The sequence below is a fragment of the Salvelinus alpinus genome, chromosome 13 (assembly GCF_045679555.1).
Source record: "Salvelinus alpinus chromosome 13, SLU_Salpinus.1, whole genome shotgun sequence".
In the NCBI taxonomy this organism is placed as follows: Eukaryota; Metazoa; Chordata; class Actinopteri; order Salmoniformes; family Salmonidae; genus Salvelinus; species Salvelinus alpinus.
The window spans coordinates 38,619,767-38,641,564 of record NC_092098.1 but is presented as its reverse complement, the minus strand read 5'-3'; the positions used below and the strand labels follow the sequence as shown (position 1 = coordinate 38,641,564).

The 21,798-nt window shown below is 41.2% G+C and overlaps 1 protein-coding gene across 9 annotated transcripts in view; it reads right to left on the bottom strand.

The window, feature by feature from the left end:
• LOC139537670 (rho guanine nucleotide exchange factor 12-like) overlaps nucleotides 1–21,798 on the bottom strand; it is a 128,455-nt gene that overhangs the window by 51,812 nt on the left and 54,845 nt on the right. For 4 of the 9 annotated variants that reach the window (XM_071339247.1, XM_071339248.1, XM_071339251.1 and 1 more), the window contains 5 exons: nucleotides 21,675–21,695; nucleotides 20,918–21,012; nucleotides 5,284–5,343; nucleotides 2,517–2,615; nucleotides 459–508 (listed from right to left, as the gene is read on the bottom strand). In XM_071339247.1, coding sequence (XP_071195348.1) covers nucleotides 459–508; nucleotides 2,517–2,615; nucleotides 5,284–5,343; nucleotides 20,918–21,012; nucleotides 21,675–21,695 — 325 coding nt within the window. The remainder of the gene's footprint in view (nucleotides 1–458; nucleotides 509–2,516; nucleotides 2,616–5,283; nucleotides 5,344–20,917; nucleotides 21,013–21,674; nucleotides 21,696–21,798) is intronic. The other 5 variants (XM_071339250.1, XM_071339253.1, XM_071339255.1 and 2 more) reach the window with 3 other exon arrangements.

Below are 21,798 nucleotides of genomic sequence, written 5' to 3'. Positions count from 1 at the left end.
ATACAGTGAATTATAAGTGAAATAAAAAGTCTGTAAACAATTGTTAGAAAAATTACTTGTCTCATGCACAAAGTAGATGTCCTAACCAACTTGCCAAAACTATAGTTTGTTAACAAGAAATTTGTGGAGTGGTTGAAAAGCAAGTTTTATTGACTCCAACCTAAATATATCTAAACTTCCGACTTCAACTGTATGAGTATTTTCAAATACTTTCCAAGTATTGTTCCAAATGAATTACAAATATTTATCTACTTGTCTTTTCAAATAAAATATATCTGAATACTTACTTCGAATGTACCGAATGTGAAAGCTATTCAGATATTTGACATAGTATTTGAACCCAGGTCTGCGACAGATGCTACTACCATTTATGTTACATGCATCTGTCCACGAGAGATTAGGCTATGGGTAATGTCTTGGAAGAGTGTTATGGGCCCCAGAGAGGGAATGAGCCTCACCTTGATGATCCTATCACCCGTCTGGACACCCGCTCGCATGGCAGCGCCATCTGCGGAAGAGGACAGGACAGGCAAAGGGAGTGAGAATGATAAAAAGTTAGAAATATTACTGTATCTGACTGTATTATGAAACCTCCAGAGATAAATCCAATATATTGTATCCTTGCCTTGGGTATCAAGACTGCATGAATAGATATTTACATTGGGCTATGCTCCCAATTGAACATATTGCGATAACGTCAGAGGTTTACACCCCCAAGATATCCAATTAAATTACCTTGACATATAATGAATATACAGTTGAAGTTGGAAGTTTGCATACACCTTAGCCAAATACATTTAAACTCAGTTTTGCACAATTCCTGACATTTGATCCTAGTAATAATTCCCTGTCTTAGGTCAGTTAGGATCACCAATTTATTTTAAGAATGTGAAATGTCAGAATAATAGTAGAGAATTATTATTTCAGCTTTTATTTCTTTCATTACATTCCCAGTGGGTCAGAAGTTTACATACACTCAATTACTATTTGGTAGCATTGCTTTAAATTCTTTAACTTGGGTCAAATGTTTCGGGAAGCCTTCCACAAGCTTCCCACAATAAGTTGGGTGAATTTTGGCCCATTCCTCCTGACAGAGCTGGAGGACACGCTTTTTCAGTTCTGCCCACAAATTTTCTATAGAGTTGACGTTAGGGCTTTGTGATGGCCACTCCAATACCTTGACTTTGTTGTCCTCATGCCATTTTGCCACAACTTTGGAAGTATGCTTGGGGTCAATGTCCATTTGGAAGACCCATTTGCGACCAAGCTTTAAATTCCTGACTGACGTCTTGACATGTTGCTTCAATATAGCCACAAAACTTTCCTCCCTCATGATGCCATCTATTTTGTGAAGTGCACCAGTCCCTCCTGCAGCAAAGCACCCCCACAACATGAAGCTGCCACCCCCGTGCTTCACGGTTGGTATGGTGTTCTTCGGCTTGCAAGCCTCCCCCTTTTTCCTCCATACATAATGATGGTCATTATGGCCAAACAGTTATATTTTTGTTTCATCAGACCAGAGGACATTTCTCCAAAAAGTACGATCTAAGTCCCCATGTGCAGTTGCAAACCGTAGTCTGGCTTTTTAATGGCGGTTTTGGAGCAGTGGCTTCTTCCTTGCTGAGCGGCCTTTCAGGTTATGTTGATATAGGACTCGTTTTACTGTGGATATAGATACTTTGTACCTGTTTCCTCCAGCATCTTCACAAGGTCCTTTGCTGTTGTTCTGGGATTGATTTGCACTTTTCGCACCAAAGTGCGTTCATCTCAAGGAGACAGAACACGTCTCCTTCCTGAGCGGTGTGATGGCTGCGTGGTCCCATGGTGTTTCTACTTGCGTACTATTGTTTGTACAGATGAACGTGGTACCTTCAGGCGTTTGGGAATTGCTCCCAAGGATGAACCAGACTTGTGGAGGTCTACAATTTTTTTTCCGAGGTCTTGGCTGATTTCTTTTGATTTTCCCATGATGTCAAGCAAAGAGGCACTGAGTTTGAAGGTAGCCCTTGAAATACATCCACAGGTACACCTCCAATTGACTCAAATTATGTCAATTAGCCTATCAGAAGCTTCTAAAGCCATGACATAATTTTCTGGAATTTTCAAGCTGTTTAAAGGCACAGCAAACTTAGTGTATGTAAACTTCTGACCCACTGGAATTGTGATACAGTGAATTATAAGTGAAATAATCTATCGGTGAATAATTGTTGGGAAAATTACTTGTCTCATGCACAAAGTAGATGTCCTAACCGACTTGCCAAAACTATAGTTTGTTAACAAGAAATTTGTGGAGTGGTTGAAAAACGAGTTTTAATGACTCCAACCTAAGTGTATGTAAACTTCCGACTTCAACTGTACATACATTTTCATATGGGTGGCCCCAGTGGGAATCGCACCGGTGACCCTGCTGTTGCAAGCACCATGCTTTACCAATTAAGCCACACCATACCTCATCATAATTGACTTGACTAAAGAACAGGAAGGTGTAGATTAGAATAGGATGGAAAAGGACTTACCCTCTTTGACCAACTGCACAAATACAGGGTTGTCTCCGCTCACCGTCAACCCGAAGCCATTCTCATCTTTCTGGATGATCACACAACGCTGGACAAGCCCTACACATAGACAGACAGAAGAGAAAGAAATATTGTGTTACACACCATCACACACACAAACATACACACGGGTTGGCACAGTTAGAGGAATCAAGGACGGTGTGGTGGGACAGGGTGTGCGTGATGGGGAACAATATGCAATGTGGGTGTCAAACTGTTTTCCTATATACAGGTATAAGGCAATGTGTCTCCTTGGTGATGGAGGCACTCACTCAATAGATGAGGTCTGTTTTGTGGCTAGTCGTTGTTATAAAATGATGATGATGAAACCTGAGGCTTTTGAAGCTTCTATTGAGTGGCAGCAATGAATGATTGATACCTCAGGGTATTACCTGGTTTCAAATACTTAATACTATGCCCCAGTTGTGAAAGTACTTCACTCTCTTCTTCAAAAGCCTTTAATACATGGATGCATTTTGTTAAAGGGATAGTTCTGCAAAATTGCATATTAGATATTTGTTCCCTGAACTTGAAGGCAGTCTATCCACAAAAAGAGACAAACAAAAGTATAGTGTGGATTGCAATCACTCCTTGTCCATAGACTGCTTTCAAGATAAGGAAACAAATATCGAAATAGTTTTGCTAAACTATCCCTTTAATATCCGTATGATGCTTTGATAGGCTGTTATAAATAATGGCATAACACATGACCCTCTAGGAACCCAGTTTGATGCTCACATAAAGACATGTTGTTTGGGGAACATTGATATCAGGACACAAGTGGCAGCAGCACCCTCTGTCATGTTTGTTTGAACACAGATTGTGAGTTGTTTAACTTTCAAATAGAGAGAGACACACGGATTCACATTCGTAGATTGACATTGACTCACCACACCAGTAAACTTGCAGGTGAGTTTCACTAACACAATAGTTCATCCAAACCCATATCATCATTATAAACAGCGAGTGCATACTGTAAACAAAGCCAAACGAAAAAGCAGATTAAACCAGTAGTCCAGGTTGCAAGTAACCTCTCGTACGAACCATCCTGATCTCGCAAGCTTACATTCTGATTCGTTATCTGTTAGGCGAAACAGAATGTAAGCTCTCGAGATCAGGAGGGTTCATACGAGGCTAGGTTGCAGGAGGTACAGTAAGAAATTGTGCAATGTCAAATAATGGCTAATGTTGCAACCCAGCAACAGATGTAATCATCAACGTATTACTCAAATTATTGCAAACGTGTGAGAAAATGTGGTGCTGTCTCACTTTGAAGCACTTTAAATGGACATTTCAGCCACATTTTTTATTCACATATTTGTTTCCTTACCTTGAAAGCAGTCTATGAACAAGGAGACTGCAGTCATTGCTTTGGTTTTGTTAAACTAGCCACTGACGCTAACTGATATTGTACAGCGTTTTTTTTATGGAAGGTGTTTTTTTCGGGCCGCCTTTTTGGGGGAAATAACTTTTGGGATGGAAAAACATTTTCAGTGTAAACTTAATATAACGTATGTAGAAAACATATTGGACCTATATATTTTTAAATAAGATTTTTTTTTTTTTTACTAACAATCACCAAAATAAAAGCAAAACAGAAAATGATGCATTCAGGAGTATTTTTGTCATGACATGGGGCCCCCATTGACTTTGTTAAGTCACTCAGATAGCATAAGAGCACGGCATAAGCCATAGCAAAATCTGTAGAATTGCAGGAAATTCGCTTTAAAACAGCAACATTTTGTCTCTGCGAGCAAGAGGAGGGCCTCCAAAAAAAGGGGTCGATGACCTCGCTATTGGCCCAGGCCCACTGCCACACCCCAGCCAAACCCCTTACCTAAGCCACATTTTAATCCAGAAAAAATCCTGCTGTATTAGCAATTTTATAGCCAAAAAACAAAGTAAATTCAATGTCATGCCCAAATCACTTCAAAGTCACTTCAAAGTTATTGGGCTACACAATCCCTTTAAAAGATGATCTGGGCATGAAATTGAAAGCATGCTAACTTGAGGACATTGATTTACATAGTTTTTTGGTTAGAAAATTATAACATTAACAGTTGGTGGCAGTAGCTAGCTTCACAACACCAAAGCATGGATTTCAGTCTCTCCAACCTTGAAAATGTAAATAAATAGGTCATTTGGCTGAACTGCCACTTAAACATTTCTGACAGAATTTTTTTCAGGCCTAAATAGTTAAACAGGTACGTTTTCTCCAACTTTCTCCCCTCAACCTCTCCTGGTAGCATTCCGTCATGAACCCAAACATCTTCCTTCTCGCTGCTCTGGCCAGGTAACACTAAAACATCCAGACAATGTTTCTCAACACTGCGGGAAAGTTCACTGCCAGGGCAATGAGAGGCAATGGTGAGTTCAATAAAAATTAAATAAAAGGAGTACGAAGGGGTGTAGGACTCGTGTTAGTACGTTAGTGAACAACAGGGGGTCACATGGCACAAGAACTGGGGACGTTGCAACACAAAACAGCCCCCACACACTAACGGGGTGCATCTCAAAAGTCTAAAACGGCAACTTCCACTTGCCTCCCTTTGTTAGGGCTGAACTTAACAGACGGGATAGGTGCTATTATCGTGAAAAAAGCCTAGTGCTGGTGAATCGGGTTTTCACCTGTCCACTGTCCTGTTCCCTCAGATCAAATGAAGGAAAGGAGGCAAGAAAAAGAGGATACTTAGAGACTATTGAGACACAGCCATTAAGACCATCTTACCACAGGGTTCGGATGGGCTTCCCTCGGCTACTACACAGCCAGACCGCTGCACAGGCACGTCTAGTATAGCACGACACAGTTCACATGGTAACGTAAAAACACAACCAGGACACACAGAGGAGAAAACAGAGCAAAAGACAAGAAAATCTAAAACATTGGGAGGAGAAAAAAACATGTCAGAAAAAAAGAGTGAGTCTTCTGTACCAGTGTGACTATACACCTTACCTTACAGTGTGTGAGCATTCATTCTGAATTTTGTTGCAATTAGTAATTGTTTTATTGAATGTATGTACAGTACCAGTCAAAAGTTTGGACACACCTACTCATTGAAGCGTTTTTCTTTACTTTTACTATTTTCTACATAGTAGAATAATAGTGAAGACATCAAAACTATGAAATAACACATATGGAATCATGTAGTAACCAAAAAAGTGTTATTTGAGATTCTTCAAAGTAGTCACCCTTTGCCTTCATGACAGCTTTGCACACTCTTGGCATTCTCTCAACCAGCTTCATGAGGTAATCACCTGGAATGCATTTCAGTTAACAGGTGTGCCTTGTTAAAAGTTAATTTGTGGAATTTCATTTCCTTCTTAATGCATTTGAGCCAATCAGTTGTGTTGTGACAAGGTAGGGGGGATATACAGAAGATAGCCCTATTTGGTCAAAGACCAAGTCCATATTATGGCAAGAACAGCTCAAAAAAGTGAAGAGAAACGACAGTCCATCATTGCTTTAGGACATGAAGGTCAGTCAATCAAGAAAATGTCAAGAACTTGAAGAAAATTTCTTCAAGTGCAGTAGCAAAAACCATCAAGCGCTATGATGAAACTGGCTCTCATCAGGACTGTCACAGGAAAGGAAGACCCAGAATTACCTCTGCTGCAGAGGATAAGTTCATTAGAGTTAACTGCACCTCAGATTGCAGCCCAAATAAATGCTTCACAGAGTTCAAGTAACAGACACATCTCAACACCAACTGTTAAGAGGACACTGTGTGAATCAGGCCTTCATGGTCGAATTGCTGCAAAGAAACCACTACTAAAGGACCCCAATAATAAGAAGACACTTGCTTGGGCCAAGAAACACGAGCAATGGACATTAAACCGGTGGAAATCTGTCCCTGAGTCTGATGAGTACAAATGTACAATTTTTGGTTCCAACCGCAATGTCTTTGTGAAACGCAGAGTATGTGAACGGATGATCTCAGCATGTGTGGTTCCCACCGTGAAGCATGGAGGAGGAGGTGTGATGGTGTGTGCTTTGCTGGTGACACTGTCTGTGATTTATTTAGATTTCAAGGCACACTTAACCAGCATGGCTACCACAGCATTCTGCAGCGACACGCCATCCAATCTGGTTTGCGCTTAATGGCATCCAAGGTGGGCATCCAAGGTGGCTTAGCAGTTCAGACGTCTTTTTCTGTTCCGTATTGTTCGTGTCCTGTATATATATATATTTACACCTTTCTTCGCATATCTTTTATCTATTTTATTATCCAAGAACTCAACTACAAATGCTTTCCTGCAAAAGCTTTCCTGCAACCCGCTTCACCAATTACAAAAAGTATTACTTACCTCAATCTGAAAATCCATCGTGGAAGCTAGCCAGGGGCTAATTCAGAAGCTAGCCTGAAAGCTTAACCAGAAGCTACTCCGATAGCTAGCCAGAAGCTAATCTGTAGCTGCCCCGAAATTAGCCGGTTTGCTGGCTAGCGTTGGTGTTTCAGCTGCCCACGTTTAGTGGTCATCAGCTATTCCTTTAGCTCGATAATCTACCGGCACTTTTGTGCTACGCGACTCGGACCGGAGCATTCCGGGACTCTTTTTTTCTCTCAGTTTCCCCGGATTCCAGCCGCAGGCTCTGGACACTTGTACCTTGATTTCGCAGCTAGCTAGCTGCAAACCGTGTGACTATTGGCTTACGTCGACCCCGGAGCAAACTCTAATCATTCTGGAGCTAGCCAGCTGAGGAGTTCCATCACCATCCGGACCCGTTTCTTTTGTTGCTGCTGCAGATACGGAACCCCACCGGGCCTTCACGACTGACTGCCGCGACTGATTGCCGACGTTATCTGCCCGAGGGATTTATCCAACTGGCACCTCCGTCCCGACGTTACCTGAACGCTCATCTGAGGCCCGCTAATCGTTAGCTGTCTTATCGGCTGCTATTTGAACAAGTATATTGGACAACTATTATTATTATTATTATTTATTTATTTTATTTTTTCCTTGGGTCACTATATCTATTTTGCCAATTTGGATTGATCCCCTCTACCATACGGAACCCCACTACACGGAACCCCACTAACCTACCGACGGAAACGCACGAGGTATCTACAAACAGACCTCCATCCTATGCTGCTACCGATAGCCATATACCCGGCCAGCTGTCTGGATCGCCACGACCCCAACCAACCTCTACTCACTGGACCCTTATTGATCACTCGATTAGCATGCCTCTCCTTAATGTAAATATGCCTTGTCCATTGCTGTTCTGGTTAGTGTTTATTGGCTTATTTCACTGTAGAGATTCTAGCCCTGCTCTCCATACCATATCCAACCTCTCAGTTCCACCACCCACATATGCGATGACATCACCTGGTTTCAATGATGTTTCTAGAGACAATATCTCTCTCATCATCACTCAATACCTAGGTTTACCTCCACTGTATTCACATCCTACCATACCTTTGTCTGTACATTATTCCTTTAAACTATTTTATCGCCCCCAGAAACCTCCTTTTACTCTCTGCTCTAGTAGCTCTAGGCGACCAATTCTCATAGCTTTTAGCCGTACCCTTATCCTACTCCTCCTCTGTTCCTCTGGTGATGTAGAGGTGAATCCAGGCCCTGCAGTACCTGGCTCCACTCCTATTCCCCAGGCGCTCTCTTTTGATGACTTCTGTAACCGTAATAGCCTTGGCTTCATGCATGTTAACATTAGAAGCCTCCTCCCTAAGTTTGTTTTGTTCACTGCTTTAGCACACTCTGCCAACCCGGATGTTTTAGCCGTGTCTGAATCCTGGCTTAGAAAGACCACCAAAAATTCAGACATTTTCATCCCCAATTACAAGATTTTCAGACAAGATAGAACGGCCAAAGGGGGCGGTGTTGCAATCTACTGCAAAGACTGCCTGCAGAGTTCTGTTATACTATCCAGGTCTGTTCCCAAACAATTTGAACTTCTACTTTTAAAAATCCACCTCTCTAAAAACAAGTCTCTCACCGTTGCCGCCTGCTATAGACCACCCTCTGCCCCCAGCTGTGCTCTGGACACTATATGTGAACTGATTGCCCCCCATCTATCTTCAGAGCTCGTGCTGCTAGGCGACCTAAATTTGAACATGCTCAACACCCCAGCCACCCTACAATCTAAGCTTGATGCCCTCAATCTCACACAAATTATAAATGAACCTACCAGGTACCACCCCAATTCCGTAAACACGGGTACCCTCATAGATATCATCCTAACAAACTTGCCCTCCAAATACACCTCTGCTGTTTTCAACCAAGATCTCAGCGATCACTGCCTCATTGCCTGCATCCGTAATGGGTCAGCGGTCAAACGACCTCCACTCATCACTGTCAAACGCTCCCTGAAACACTTCAGCGAGCAGGCCTTTCTAATCGACCTGGCCGGGGTATCCTGGAAGGATATTGATCTCATCCCGTCAGTAGAGGATGCCTGGTCATTTTTTAAAAATGCCTTCCTCACCATCTTGAATAAGCATGCCCCATTCAAGAAATTTAGAACCAGGAACAGATATAGCCCTTGGTTCTCTCCTGACCTGACTGCCCTTAACCAACAGAAAAACATCCTATGGCGTTCTGCATTAGCATCGAACAGCCCCCGTGATATGCAACTTTTCAGGGAAGCCAGAAACCAATATACACAGGCAGTTAGAACAGCCAAGGCTAGCTTTTTCAAGCAGAAATTTGCTTCCTGCAACACAAATTCAAAAAAGTTCTGGGACACCGTAAAGTCCATGGAGAATAAGAACACCTCCTCCCAGCTTCCAACCGCTCTGAAGATAGGAAACACTGTCACCACCGACAAATCCACTATAATTGAGAATTTCAATAAGCATTTTTCTACGGCTGGCCATGCCTTCCACCTGGCTACCCCTACCCCGGACAACAGCACTGCCCTCCCCTCTGCTACTCGCCCAAGCCTTCCCCATTTCTCTTTCTCCCAAATACAGTCAGCTGATGTTCTAAATGAGCTGCAAAATCTGGACCCTTACAAATCAGCCGGGCTAGATAATCTGGACCCTTTCTTTCTAAAACTATCTGCTGAAATTGTTGCCACCCCTATTACTAGCCTCTTCAACCTCTCTTTCGTGTCGTCTGAGATCCCCAAAGATTGGAAAGCAGCTGCGGTTATCCCCCTCTTCAAAGGGGGGGACACCCTTGACCCTAACTGCTACAGACCTATATCTATCCTACCCTGCCTTTCTAAGGTCTTCGAAAGCCAAGTCAACAAACAGATTACCGACCATTTCGAATCCCACCACACCTTCTCCGCAATGCAATCTGGTTTCAGAGCTGGTCATGGGTGCACCTCAGCCACGCTCAAGGTCATAAACGATATCGTAACCGCCATCGATAGGAAACAATACTGTGCAGCCGTATTCATTGACCTGGCCAAGGCCTTTGACTCTGTCAATCACCACATCCTCATTGGCAGACTCGACAGCCTTGGTTTCTCTAATGATTGCCTCGCCTGGTTCACCAACTACTTCTCTGATCGAGTTCAGTGTGTCAAATCGGAGGGTCTGTTGTCCGGGCCTCTGGCAGTCTCTATGGGGGTGCCACAGGGTTCAATTCTTGGACCGACTCTCTTCTCTGTTTACATCAATGATGTCGCTCTTGCTGCTGGTGATTCTCTGATCCACCTCTACGCAGACGACACTATTCTGTATACTTCTGGCCCTTCTTTTGACACTGTGTTAACAACCCTCCAGGCGAGCTTCAATGCCATACAACTCTCCTTCCGTGGCCTCCAACTGCTCTTAAATACAAGTAAAACCAAATGCATGCTCTTCAACCGATCACTGCCTGCTCCTGCCCGCCTGTCCAACATCACTACTTTGGACGGCTCTGACTTAGAATATGTGAACACCTACAAATACCTAGGTGTCTGGTTAGACTGTAAACTCTCCTTCCAGACTCACATCAAACATCTCCAATCCAAAGTCAAATCTAGAATTGGCTTCCTATTCCGCAACAAAGCATCCTTTACTCATGCTGCCAAACATACCCTTGTAAAACTGACCATCCTACCAATCCTCGACTTCGGTGATGTCATTTACAAAATAGCCTCCAAAACCCTACTCAATAAATTGGATGCAGTCTATCACAGTGCCATCCGTTTTGTCACCAAAGCCCCATATACTACCCACCACTGCGACCTGTACACTCTCGTTGGCTGGCCCTCGCTTCATACTCGTCGCCAAACCCACTGGTTCCAGGTCATCTACAAGACCCTGCTAGGTAAAGTCCCCCCTTATCTCAGCTCGCTGGTCACCATAGCAGCACCTACCTGTAGCACGCGCTCCAGCAGGTATATCTCTCTAGTCACCCCCAAAACCAATTCTTCCTTTGGACGCCTCTCCTTCCAGTTCTCTGCTGCCAATGACTGGAACGAACTACAAAAATCTCTGAAACTGGAAACACCTATCTCCCTCACTAGCTTTAAGCACCAGCTGTCAGAGCAGCTCATAGATTACTGCACCTGTACATAACCCATCTACAATTTAGCCCAAACAACTACCTCTTTACCTACTGTATTTATTTATTAATTTATTTTGCTCCTTTGCACCCCATTATTTCTGTCTCTACTTTGCACTTTCTTCCACTGCAAACCAACCATTCCATTGTTTTATTTTTTTTTTTTTTTTTTTTTTTTTTTTAATTTTTTTTTTTTTTTTTAATTTTTTATTTTACTTGCTGTGTTGTACTCACTTCGCCTCCATGGCCTTTTATATTTTTATTTATTTATACATATATTTGTTTGCCTTCACCTCCCTTATCTCACCTCACTTGCTCACATTGTATATAGACTTATTTTTTTTTTTTTCACTGTATTATTGACTATATGTTTGTTTTACTCCATGTGTAACTATGTGTTGTTGTATGTGTCGAACTGCTTTGCTTTATCTTGGCCAGGTCGCAATTGTAAATGAGAACGTGTTCTCAATTTGCCTACCTGGTTAAATAAAGGTTAAATAAATAAAATAAATAAATAAAAAACTATCATTTGTTTTTCAACAGGACAATGACCCAAAACACACCTCCAGGCTGTGTAAGGTCTATTTGACCAAGAAGGGGAGTGATGGTGCTGCATCAGATGACCTGGCCTCCACAATCACCTGACCTCAACCCAATTGAGATGGTTTGGGATGAGTTGGACCTCAGAGTGAAGGAAAAGCAGCCAACAAGTGCTCAGCATGTGGGAACTCCTTCAAAATTGTCGGAAAAGCATTCCAGGTGAAGCAGGTTGAGAGAATGCCAGGAGTGTGCAAAGCTGTCATCAAGGCAAAGGGTGGCTACTTTGAAGAATCTAAATATATTTAGATTTGTTTAACACTTTTTTGGTTACTACATGATTCCATATGTGTTATTTCCTAGTTTTGATGTCTTCACTAGTATTCTACAATGTACAAAATAGTCAAAAAAGAAAAACCCTTGAATGAATAGGTGTGTCCTAACTTTTGACTGGTACTGTATGTATTTATGTATGGACATGTAGATAACGCTTCCTTGAAAACAACTAAACTGAAATAAAGGTAACTGAGTTTAAGAATAGAGGTCGACCGATTATGATTTTTCAACGCCAATACCGATTTTTGGAGGACCAAAAAAGCGGATACCGATTAATCAGCCGATTTTTTTGATTTATTTGTAATAATGACAATTACAACAATACTGAATGAACACTTATTTTAACTTAATATAATACATCAATAAAATCAATTTAGCCTCAAATAAATAATTAAACATGTTCAATTTGGTTTAAATAATGCAAAAACAAAGTGTTGGAGAAGAAAGTAAAAGTGCAATATGTGCCATGTAAGAAAGCTAACGTTTAAGTTCCTTGCTCAGAACATGAGAACATATGAAAGCTGGTGGTTCCTTTTAACATGAGTCTTCAATATTCCCAGGTAAGAAGTTTTAGGTTGTAGTTATTATAGGAATTATAGGACTATTTCTCTCTATACGATTTGTATTTCATATACCTTTGACTATTGAATGTTCTTACAGGCACTTTGGTATTACCAGTGTAACAGTATAGCTTCCATTCCCTCTCCTCGCCGCTACCTGGGCTCGAACCAGGAACACATCGACAACAGCCACCCTTTGAAGCAGCGTTACCCATGCAGAGCAAGCGGAACAACTACTAGAAGGCTCAGAGCGAGTGACGTTTGAAGCGCTATTAGCGCGCACCCCGCTAACTAGCTAGCCATTTCACATCGGTTCCACCAGCCTAATCTCGGGAGTTGATAGGCTTGAATTCATAAACAGCAGAACTGCTGGCAAAACGCACGAAAGTGCTGTTTGAATGAATGCTTACGAGCCTGCTGGTGCCTACTATCGCTCAGTCAGACTGCTCTATCAAATCATAGACTTAATTATAACATAATAACACACAGAAATTTGAGCCTTAGGTCATTAATATGGTCGAATCCGGAAACTATCATCTCGAAAACAAAACATTTATTCTTTCAGTGAAATACGGAACCGTTCCGTATTTTATCTAATGGGTGGCATCCATCAGTCTAAATATTCCTGTTACATTGCACAACCTTCAATGTTATGTCATAATTACGTAAAATTCTGGCAAATTAGTTCGCAATGAGCCAGGCGGCCCAAACTGTTGCATATACTCTGACTCTGCGTGCAATGAACGCAAGAGAAGTGACACAATTTCACCTTGTTAATATTGCCTGCTAACCTGGATTTCTTTTAGCTAAATATGCAGGTTTAAAAATATATACTTCTGTGTATTGATTTTAAGAAAGGCATTGATGTTTATGGTTAGGTACACGTTGGAGCAACGACAGTCCTTTTTCGCGAATGCGCACTGCATCGATTATATGCCGGACACGCTAGATAAACTAGTAATATCATCAACCATGTGTAGTTATAACTAGTGATTATGATTGATTGATTGATTGTTTTTTATAAGATAAGTTTAATGCTAGCTAGCAACTTACCTTGGCTTCTTACTGCATTCGCGTAACAGGCGGGCTCCTCGTGAGGCAGGTGGTTAGAGTGTTGAACTAGTTAACCGTAAGGTTGCAAGATTGAATCCCTGAGCTGACAAGGTAAAAATCTGTCGTTCTGCCCCTGAGCAAGACAGTTAACCTTTTCTCAATAGGGGGTGCTGTTTACACTTTGTAGAATTTTCGTTCCCAAATTAAACTGCCTCGTACTCAATTCTTGCTCGTACAATATGCATATTATTATTACTATTGGATAGAAAACACTCTCTAGTTTCTAAAACCGTTTGAATTATTTATCTGAGTGAAACAGAACTCATTCTGCAGCACACTTCCTGTCAAGAAGTGAGATTTCTGAAATCGAGGTCTCTGTTCCAGGGTCGGTTTATAAATTCCCTTGTAAGCTATGGGGCTACATGCACTGCATACGCCTTCCCCTAGATGTCAGTAAGCGGTGAGACTTTGAATGGAGTGGATAGCACCATCTGGGGGAGTATAAAGGCTCTTGGAACGGAAGGACCGACCTTTTCGACGTGGCGCCTGACGCAGGAGGTACACCAGCATGGCATCCTGAAAAGCTTTCGGTTTAGCAGTTCTATATCTCCGGCTCTGATTTAATTTGTTTTTTGTCTTAAAAACTTCATAAGGTAGTTAATTTAAACCGACTTATAGCAGTTTATATCAGTTTATTGCGATTTTCTGGAGTTTCTTTGTCAGGCGTTATCGCGAGTTGGGCACCTCTCCGGTACATCGGCGTTAGCAGCTAATTTCTACAGGAGTAGAGGACATCTTTCAACCAAAAGACGATTGTTCTGGACAAAGGACCACTTGCCCAAGATTCTGATGGAAGATCATCCAAAAGTAAGAGCTATTTATGATGTTAATTCGTACTTCTGTGGAACAATGTAAAATTATTAGTCCGCCATTAATTTCGGCATGGTCTCGCTGTAACGCACGCTGTATGTCGAGTAACGTTAATTTTAAAAATCTAACACAGCGGTTGCATTAAGAACTACTGTATCTTTCATTTGCTGTCCAACCTGTATTTTTTAGTCAAGTTTATGATTAGTTATCGATTAGATTAGGTGCCTCTCCAAGATGGCGCCGCCCAGATTGCCTGAAATGTTGCTACTAATCACATTGTATAACCACGATTTGTGCCACTAAATATGCACATTTTCGAACAAATCCTATATGCATTGTGTAATATGATGTTACAGGACTGTCATCTGATGAAGTATATGAAGGTTAGTCAAAAATTATATATCTTTTGCTGGTTTGTTAGGATCGCTAACCTTTGCTGCTGGTAAACGGCTTGTGTTTCTGGCTATTGTGGTAAGCTAATATAATGCTATATTGTGTTTTCGCTGTAAAACACTTAAAGAATCTGAAATATTGGCTGGATTCACAAGATGTTGGTCTTTCATTTGCTGTACGCTGTGTATTTTTCAGAAAAGTTTTATGATGAGTATTTAGGTATTTGACGTTGGTCTCTGTAATTATTCTGGCTGCTTCGGCACTATTTCAGATTGCAGCTGCAATGTAGAACTGTGATTTATACCTGAAATATGCACATTTTTCTAACAAAACATATGCTATACAATAAATATGTTATCAGACTGTCATCTGATGAAGTTGTTTCTTGGTTAGTGGCTATTTATATCTTTATTTGGTCGAAATTGTGATAGCTACCTATGCAGGGAAAAAAATGGTTGTGTCTTTTGCTATCGTGGTTAGCTAATAGATTTACATATTGTGTCTTCCCTGTAAAACATTTTAAAAATCAGAAATGATGGCTGGATTCACAAGATGTGTATCTTTCATCTGGTGTCTTGGACTTGTGATTTAATGATATTTAGATGCTAGTATTTACTTGTGACGCTATGCTAGGCTATGCTAGTCAGCTTTTTTACTGATGGGGGTGCTCCCGGATCCGGGATTGGGACCAATTAGAAGTTAACCCACCGTTCCTAGGCCGTCATTGAAAATAAGAATGTGTTCTTAACTGACTTGCCTAGTTAAATAAAGGTGTAAAAAAAAAAGAAAAATCAGATTTCCGATTGTTATGAAAACTTGATATCGGCCCTAATTAATAAGACATTCTGATTAATCGGTCGACCTCTAGTTAAGAGAATTCAGAATTAACAAGCAGAATTCAGAATTCAAAAGAAGAAGGATTCTGAGAAAAGCCAAGCCTAAAATGGCTCTCAGACAAAGAAAATGAAGGCATAAAGATAAATGTTTCTTAACCTTTTTTGTACCAGCGACCAGCAAGCCATGTTCTTTCCTCCTAGCGGGACAGTTTACATTAAAACTAACTCTGTAGAACTCCCAGATTAAAGTCTCAGAGACCGGTCAGCAACATATCATGGACCAGCACAGGTTGAGCTATTGAATGATAGGTTAAGAAACAGTGAGATATACACTACATGACCGAACGTATGTGGACACTTGCTCGTCAAATATTTCTATTCCAAAATCATGGGCATTAATATGTAGTTGGTCTCCTATTTGCTGCTATAACAGCCTTCCCTCTTCTGGGAAGGCTTTCCAATAGAAGTTAGAACATTGCTGTATATATACACAGTGCATTCGGAAAGTATTCACACCCCTTCACTTTTTCCACATTTTGTTACGTTACAACCTTATTCTAAAATGGATTCAATCGTTTTTTCCCCTCATTAATGTACACACAATACCCCATAATGACAAAGCAAAAATAGATTTGTAGAAAAAAAACTATCACATTTACATAAGTGTTCTGACCCCTTTCTCAGTACTTTGTTGAAGCACCTTTGGCAGCAATTACAGCCTCGAGTCTTCTTAGGTATGACGCTACAAGCATGGCACACCTGTAATTGGGGAGTTTATCCCATTCTTCTCTGCAGATCCTCTCAAGCTCTGTCAGGTTGGATGAGGAGCGTCGCTGCACAGCTATTTTCAGGTCTCTCCAGAGATGTTCGATCGGGTTTAAGTCCGGGCTCTGGCTGGGCCACTCAAGGACATTCAGAGACGTGTCTTGAAGCCACTCCTGCGTTGTCTTGGCTGTGTGCTTAGGGGCATTGTCCTGTTGGAAGGTGAACCTTCGTCCCAGTCTGAGGTCCTGACCGCTCTGGAGCAGGTTTTCATCAAGGATCTCTCTGTACTTTGCTCTGTTCATCTTTCCCTCGATCCTGACTAGTCTCCCAGTCACTGCTGCTGAAAAACATCCCCACAACATGATGCTGCCACCACCATGCTTTACCGTAGGAATGGTGCCAGGTTTCCTCCAGACATGATGCTTGGCATTCAGGCCAAAGAGTTCAATCTTGGTTTCATCAGACCAGAGGATCCTGTTATCATGGTCTGAGAGTCCATTAGGTGCCTTATGGCAAACTACAAGCGGGCTGTCATGTGCCTGTTACTGAGGAGTGGCTTCCGTCTGGCCACTCTACCATAAAGGCTTGATTGGTGGAGGGCTGCAGAGATGGTTGTCCTTCTGGAAGGTTCTCCCATCTTCACAAAGGAACTCTGGAGCTCTGTCAGAGTGACCATCAGGTTCTTGGTCACCTCCCTGACCAAGGCCCTTCTCACCCGATTGCTAACTTTGGCCGGGCAGCCAGCTTTAGGAAGAGTTTTGGTGGTTCCAAACTTCTTCCATTTAAGAAAGAGGGAGGCCACTATGTTTTTGGGGACCTTCAATGCTGCAGACATTTTTTGGTACCCTTCCCCAGGTTTGTGCCTCGACACAATCCTGTCATCAACCTCATAGCTTGGTTTTTGCTCTGACATGCACTGTCAACTGTGGGACCTTACATAGACAGGTGTGTGCCTTTCCAAATCATGTCCAATCAATTGAATTTACCACAGGTGAACTCCAATCAAGTTGTAGAAACATCTCAAGGATGATCAATGGAAACAGGATGCACCTGAGCTCAATTTTGAGTCTCATAGCAAAGGGTCATAAAACGTATGTAAATAAGGTATCTGTTTTAAAAAATGTATACATTTGCAAAAATATCTAAAAACCAGTTTCCGCTTTGTCATTATGAAGTATTTTGTGTAGATTGATGAGAATAATCAATTTTATAATAAGGCTGTAACGTAACAAAATGTGTAAAAAGTCAAGGGGTCTGAATACTTTCCAAATGCACTGTACCTCCTCTCTATAGGCTGACTCGTCATTGTTGTTTATCAGGTCTACAACTAGGGCTGGGCGATATGGCCTAAAAATCATAACTACATTTTTTCAAACTTATGGCCAATTCACGATAAATATATCGATAAAAAAATAAAAAAGTTTAAATAACCATTGTTGCGCAATTAAACGTCAATAGACGGCATTTCAAACAGTAAGGAATAATATAATGAATTCAAAGCTTGTAAAATTATACCTAAGCTAAATATAAGTCTTCCACAACCATAAGACCCACTCATAATTTCATTTTTTATCAAATTAGTTTAACCTGCTTTTTTGCAATAGTCACTGATCTGGCTTTCAAGTTGGTCTACAAAAATGTATTTTTTGTTACAAATTAACCATGCACAACGCAGTCCACTAATCCACTAATAATGCCCATCATCTGGTAAGAGGCATTATAGAAAATTAGGTTTTGAAATATTTGCATTCTGTAAAGGCTTCCTTCTTTTCACTCTGTCAATTAAATTAGTATTGTGGAGTAACTACAATGTTGATGATCCATCCTCAGTTTTCTCCTATCACAGCCATTAACTTCTCTAGGATAGGGGGCAGCATTTTCACATTTGGATGAAAAGCATATCCAAATTCAACTGCAAGCTACTCATCCCCAGAAGATAAGATATGCATATTATTAGTGGATTTGGATAGAAAACACTCTGAAGTTTCTAAAACTGTTTGAATCATGTCTGTGTGTATAACAGAACTTATTTAGCAGGCGAAACCCCGAGGACAAACCATTCAGATAAAAAAAAATGAGGTCACTCTTGCAGTTCCTACCGCTTCCACTGGATGTCAACAGTCTTTACAAATTGGTTGAGGGTTTTTCCTTTGTGTAATGAAGAAGTACGGTGATCTTGATTGAGGGTCACTCGAAGTGTCCTGTTTGTCAGAGGCGCATGACCAGAAGGCTAGCTACAGTTTGTTTTAATCCTGTATTGAACACAGATCACCCCGTTTTCAATTTTATCGATTATTTACGTAAAAAAAATAACTAAAGTTATATTAAAAAAGTAGTTTGAAATGTTTTGGCAAAGTTTACAGGTAACTTTTGAGATATTTTGTAGTCACGTTTCACAAGTTGGAACCGGTGTTTTTCTGGATCAAACGCGCCAAATAAATTGACATTTTGGATATAAATCGACGGAATTAATCGAACAAAGGGACCATTTGTGATGTTTATGGGACATATTGGAGTGCCAACAACAGAAGCTCGTCAAAGGTAAGGCATGAATTATATTTTTATTTCTGCGTTTTGTGTCGCGCCTGCAGGGTTGAAATATGCTTCTCTCTCTTTGTTTACTATGGTGCTAACTCAGATAATAGCATTGTTTGCTTTCGCCGAAAAGCCTATTTGAATTCTGACATGTTGGCTGGATTCACAACCAGTGTAGCTTTAATTTGGTATCTTTCATGTGTGATTTAATGAAAGTTTGATTTTTATAGTAATTTATTTGAATTTGGCGCTCTGGCTTTTGGCCAAGTGAGACAGTAGCGTCCCGCCTAAACTTTGGATATAAATATGAACTTTACTGAACAAAACATACATGTATTGTGTAACATGAAGTCCTATGAGTGTCATCTGATGAAGATCATCAAAGGTTAGTGATTAATTTGATCTCTATTTCTGCTTTTTGTTACTCCTCTCTTTGGCTGGAAAAATGGCTGTGTTTTTCTGTGGCTATGTACTGACCTAACATAATCGCAAGGTGTGCTTTCGCCGTAAATCCTTTTTGAAATCAGACATGTTGGCTGGATTCACAACAAGTGTAGCTTTAATTTGGTGTCTTTCATGTGTGATTTCATGAAGGTTAGATTTGGCGCTCTGCATTTTTACTGGCTTTTGGCCAAGTGGGTAACGTCCCACATATCCCAGAGAAGTTAAGCTCTGTAACTGTTTTAAAGTCACCATTGGCCTCATGGTGAAATCCCTGAGCGGTTTCTTCCTCTCCGGCAACTGAGTTGGGAAGGGTGCCTGTATCTGTGTATGCTCATTGCACATTCATAAAAAACACAGACTAGACCTATGTGGCTAAAATGGGAGGGATTGTGGTGCTGTGCCTGTCTGAAGAGTAGACTACCTCATCACATGACTAGGGCTCAAAGCGCACTATTAACCAGTGTGTGTGTGTGTGTGTGTGAGTGTGTGTGTGTGCGTGTTTCATCCTCAGACTCCAGCAGCCATGACGTGTGTGCGAGTGTGCAAGTATTATTGTGACTGTGTGTGTTTGAATGTGTGTATGTACATGTGTGTGTTTGTGTTTCATCCTGCTGCCGCTCCCGTTTCCCCAGCCTAACAGAAGATAAGCATCAGCCTGGTGTTGGCTGTTAATCTGGCTGTCAGCTGGGGAGCCATGGTGCTCCCATTTAACCCCCCCACCCCAGACCAAACATTAACCCCTCGTCTCCAGAGTGGACCTTTAATAACAGGGTCCTATTCATTAGGTATCAAATTTTAAAAAAGAGGGAGGGACTACGTGAACTTGGCCAATAAGAAACTATTGTTTTTGTTGCAAAACATTTTCCGTTCCCAGGGTCGCATACATTAGTGCACAGCGTAGCAAAACGTTTTGCAACGGAAAACAAAAACAAATGTTTCCTATTGGACACGTCCAGGTAGTCCCGCCCTGCTTCGGTTTGTTTTCTTCCGTTTGGTTTCTAGTAGCTCCCACCTAGGCTACAGCATGTCACCGCAGCACTTATCACATCGACACGCTGCATAATTTACATTCAATTATCTAATGTGTGTGAGTGAGTGAAGCGGAGTGCTACCCACAACAGGATCAATGACACGTTTACAGTCTGAAAGGGTCTAATAACAGTGATTGGCTTGAGCTTATATCAGACAATACAGTAAACAGTGAAAGAGTTTAATTTAATTTTGAAACAACCCCAATGTGCATTAATGGTCGCTATGAAGTTAGGATTCGCCACTAACAGAAACTCTTTCCACTCCATAAGGAGCTGTTAATTACTATTTCCATATAATTTAGTTTATTTGGTCAGTAGCTAATATTGTGTCAAATGATTATTACAGTTATCACCAGTAACTGACCGACAGTAATACACTGCACCAACCAAGTGGAAAATTAGATTAGACATTGAAATGGATTGAGGTGTGTATTATATTTTGTGCTTGCACAATTTGTTCAAAGAGTGTATGTTGCAAGTGTGCGCAAGTCCTGTTTTCTGTTTGTTTGTGTATGTGTGTATGCTTGTGCGTGCACACTTACCTGTAGGGTCAAACTCATGCGCAGGTGGGACTGTGTTTTTGTCACTCTTGGGATTCTTGTCTGGGGGATGGTCCTTGCTGAGAATGCTAGGGGTCCTGGGAACACACAAACACAGATGGCATGGTGAGAAACACACACATACACAGGACACCAGATTTCGCACGTCTGTGCAGGTTTTCAACCAGGCTTTTAAATTTCAATATTGGTGAAAAATGTATACTTAAAATGTCACTCTATTCGTGGAACGACCCCATTATATTATACTTTCACGTAATATTATCTGTTACAATACTCTCTCAGACATACTGTATCTTAGACACCAGGGACTTAGACCCTTTACCAGACGAAATAGAGAGCCAAATCCCTACGGCTTAGGAGGAAGACTGCACCATCAGATTCTAGATACATGAGGTGTCATCTTAACATGCTTATCAGGGTGTCAGGCATGGTATGGGGTCCAAAAGCCTCATAATATCCAGCTAAATCAACTCAAATACAGGGCAGCATCTGAAATGGAACCCTATTCCTTATTTAATACACTACTTTTAACCAGGGCCAGGTCAAAAATAGTACACTAAATAGTGAATAGGGTTCCATTTAGGACGCATACCAGGTGACCCAACTCTTAGGGGCATATCATTTATTTTTTGGTAATACATTCTAGTTATATGGTGATGTTTGTCTGGAGGTCATGATTGTAGTCCGTTGTGATTGACAATGTGGACAAAGATTTGCGAAGCAAGGAAAAAACTCTGACCTGGTTGCTTTTTTGGAAAACCTGTGAAAACAAAGACGAGAAAGGATTAGAATACTATTATACTATTTGTCATTGGTAAAACCCTGTTCTAAGTGTACAGTCCCTTCATACCCCTTAAATTATT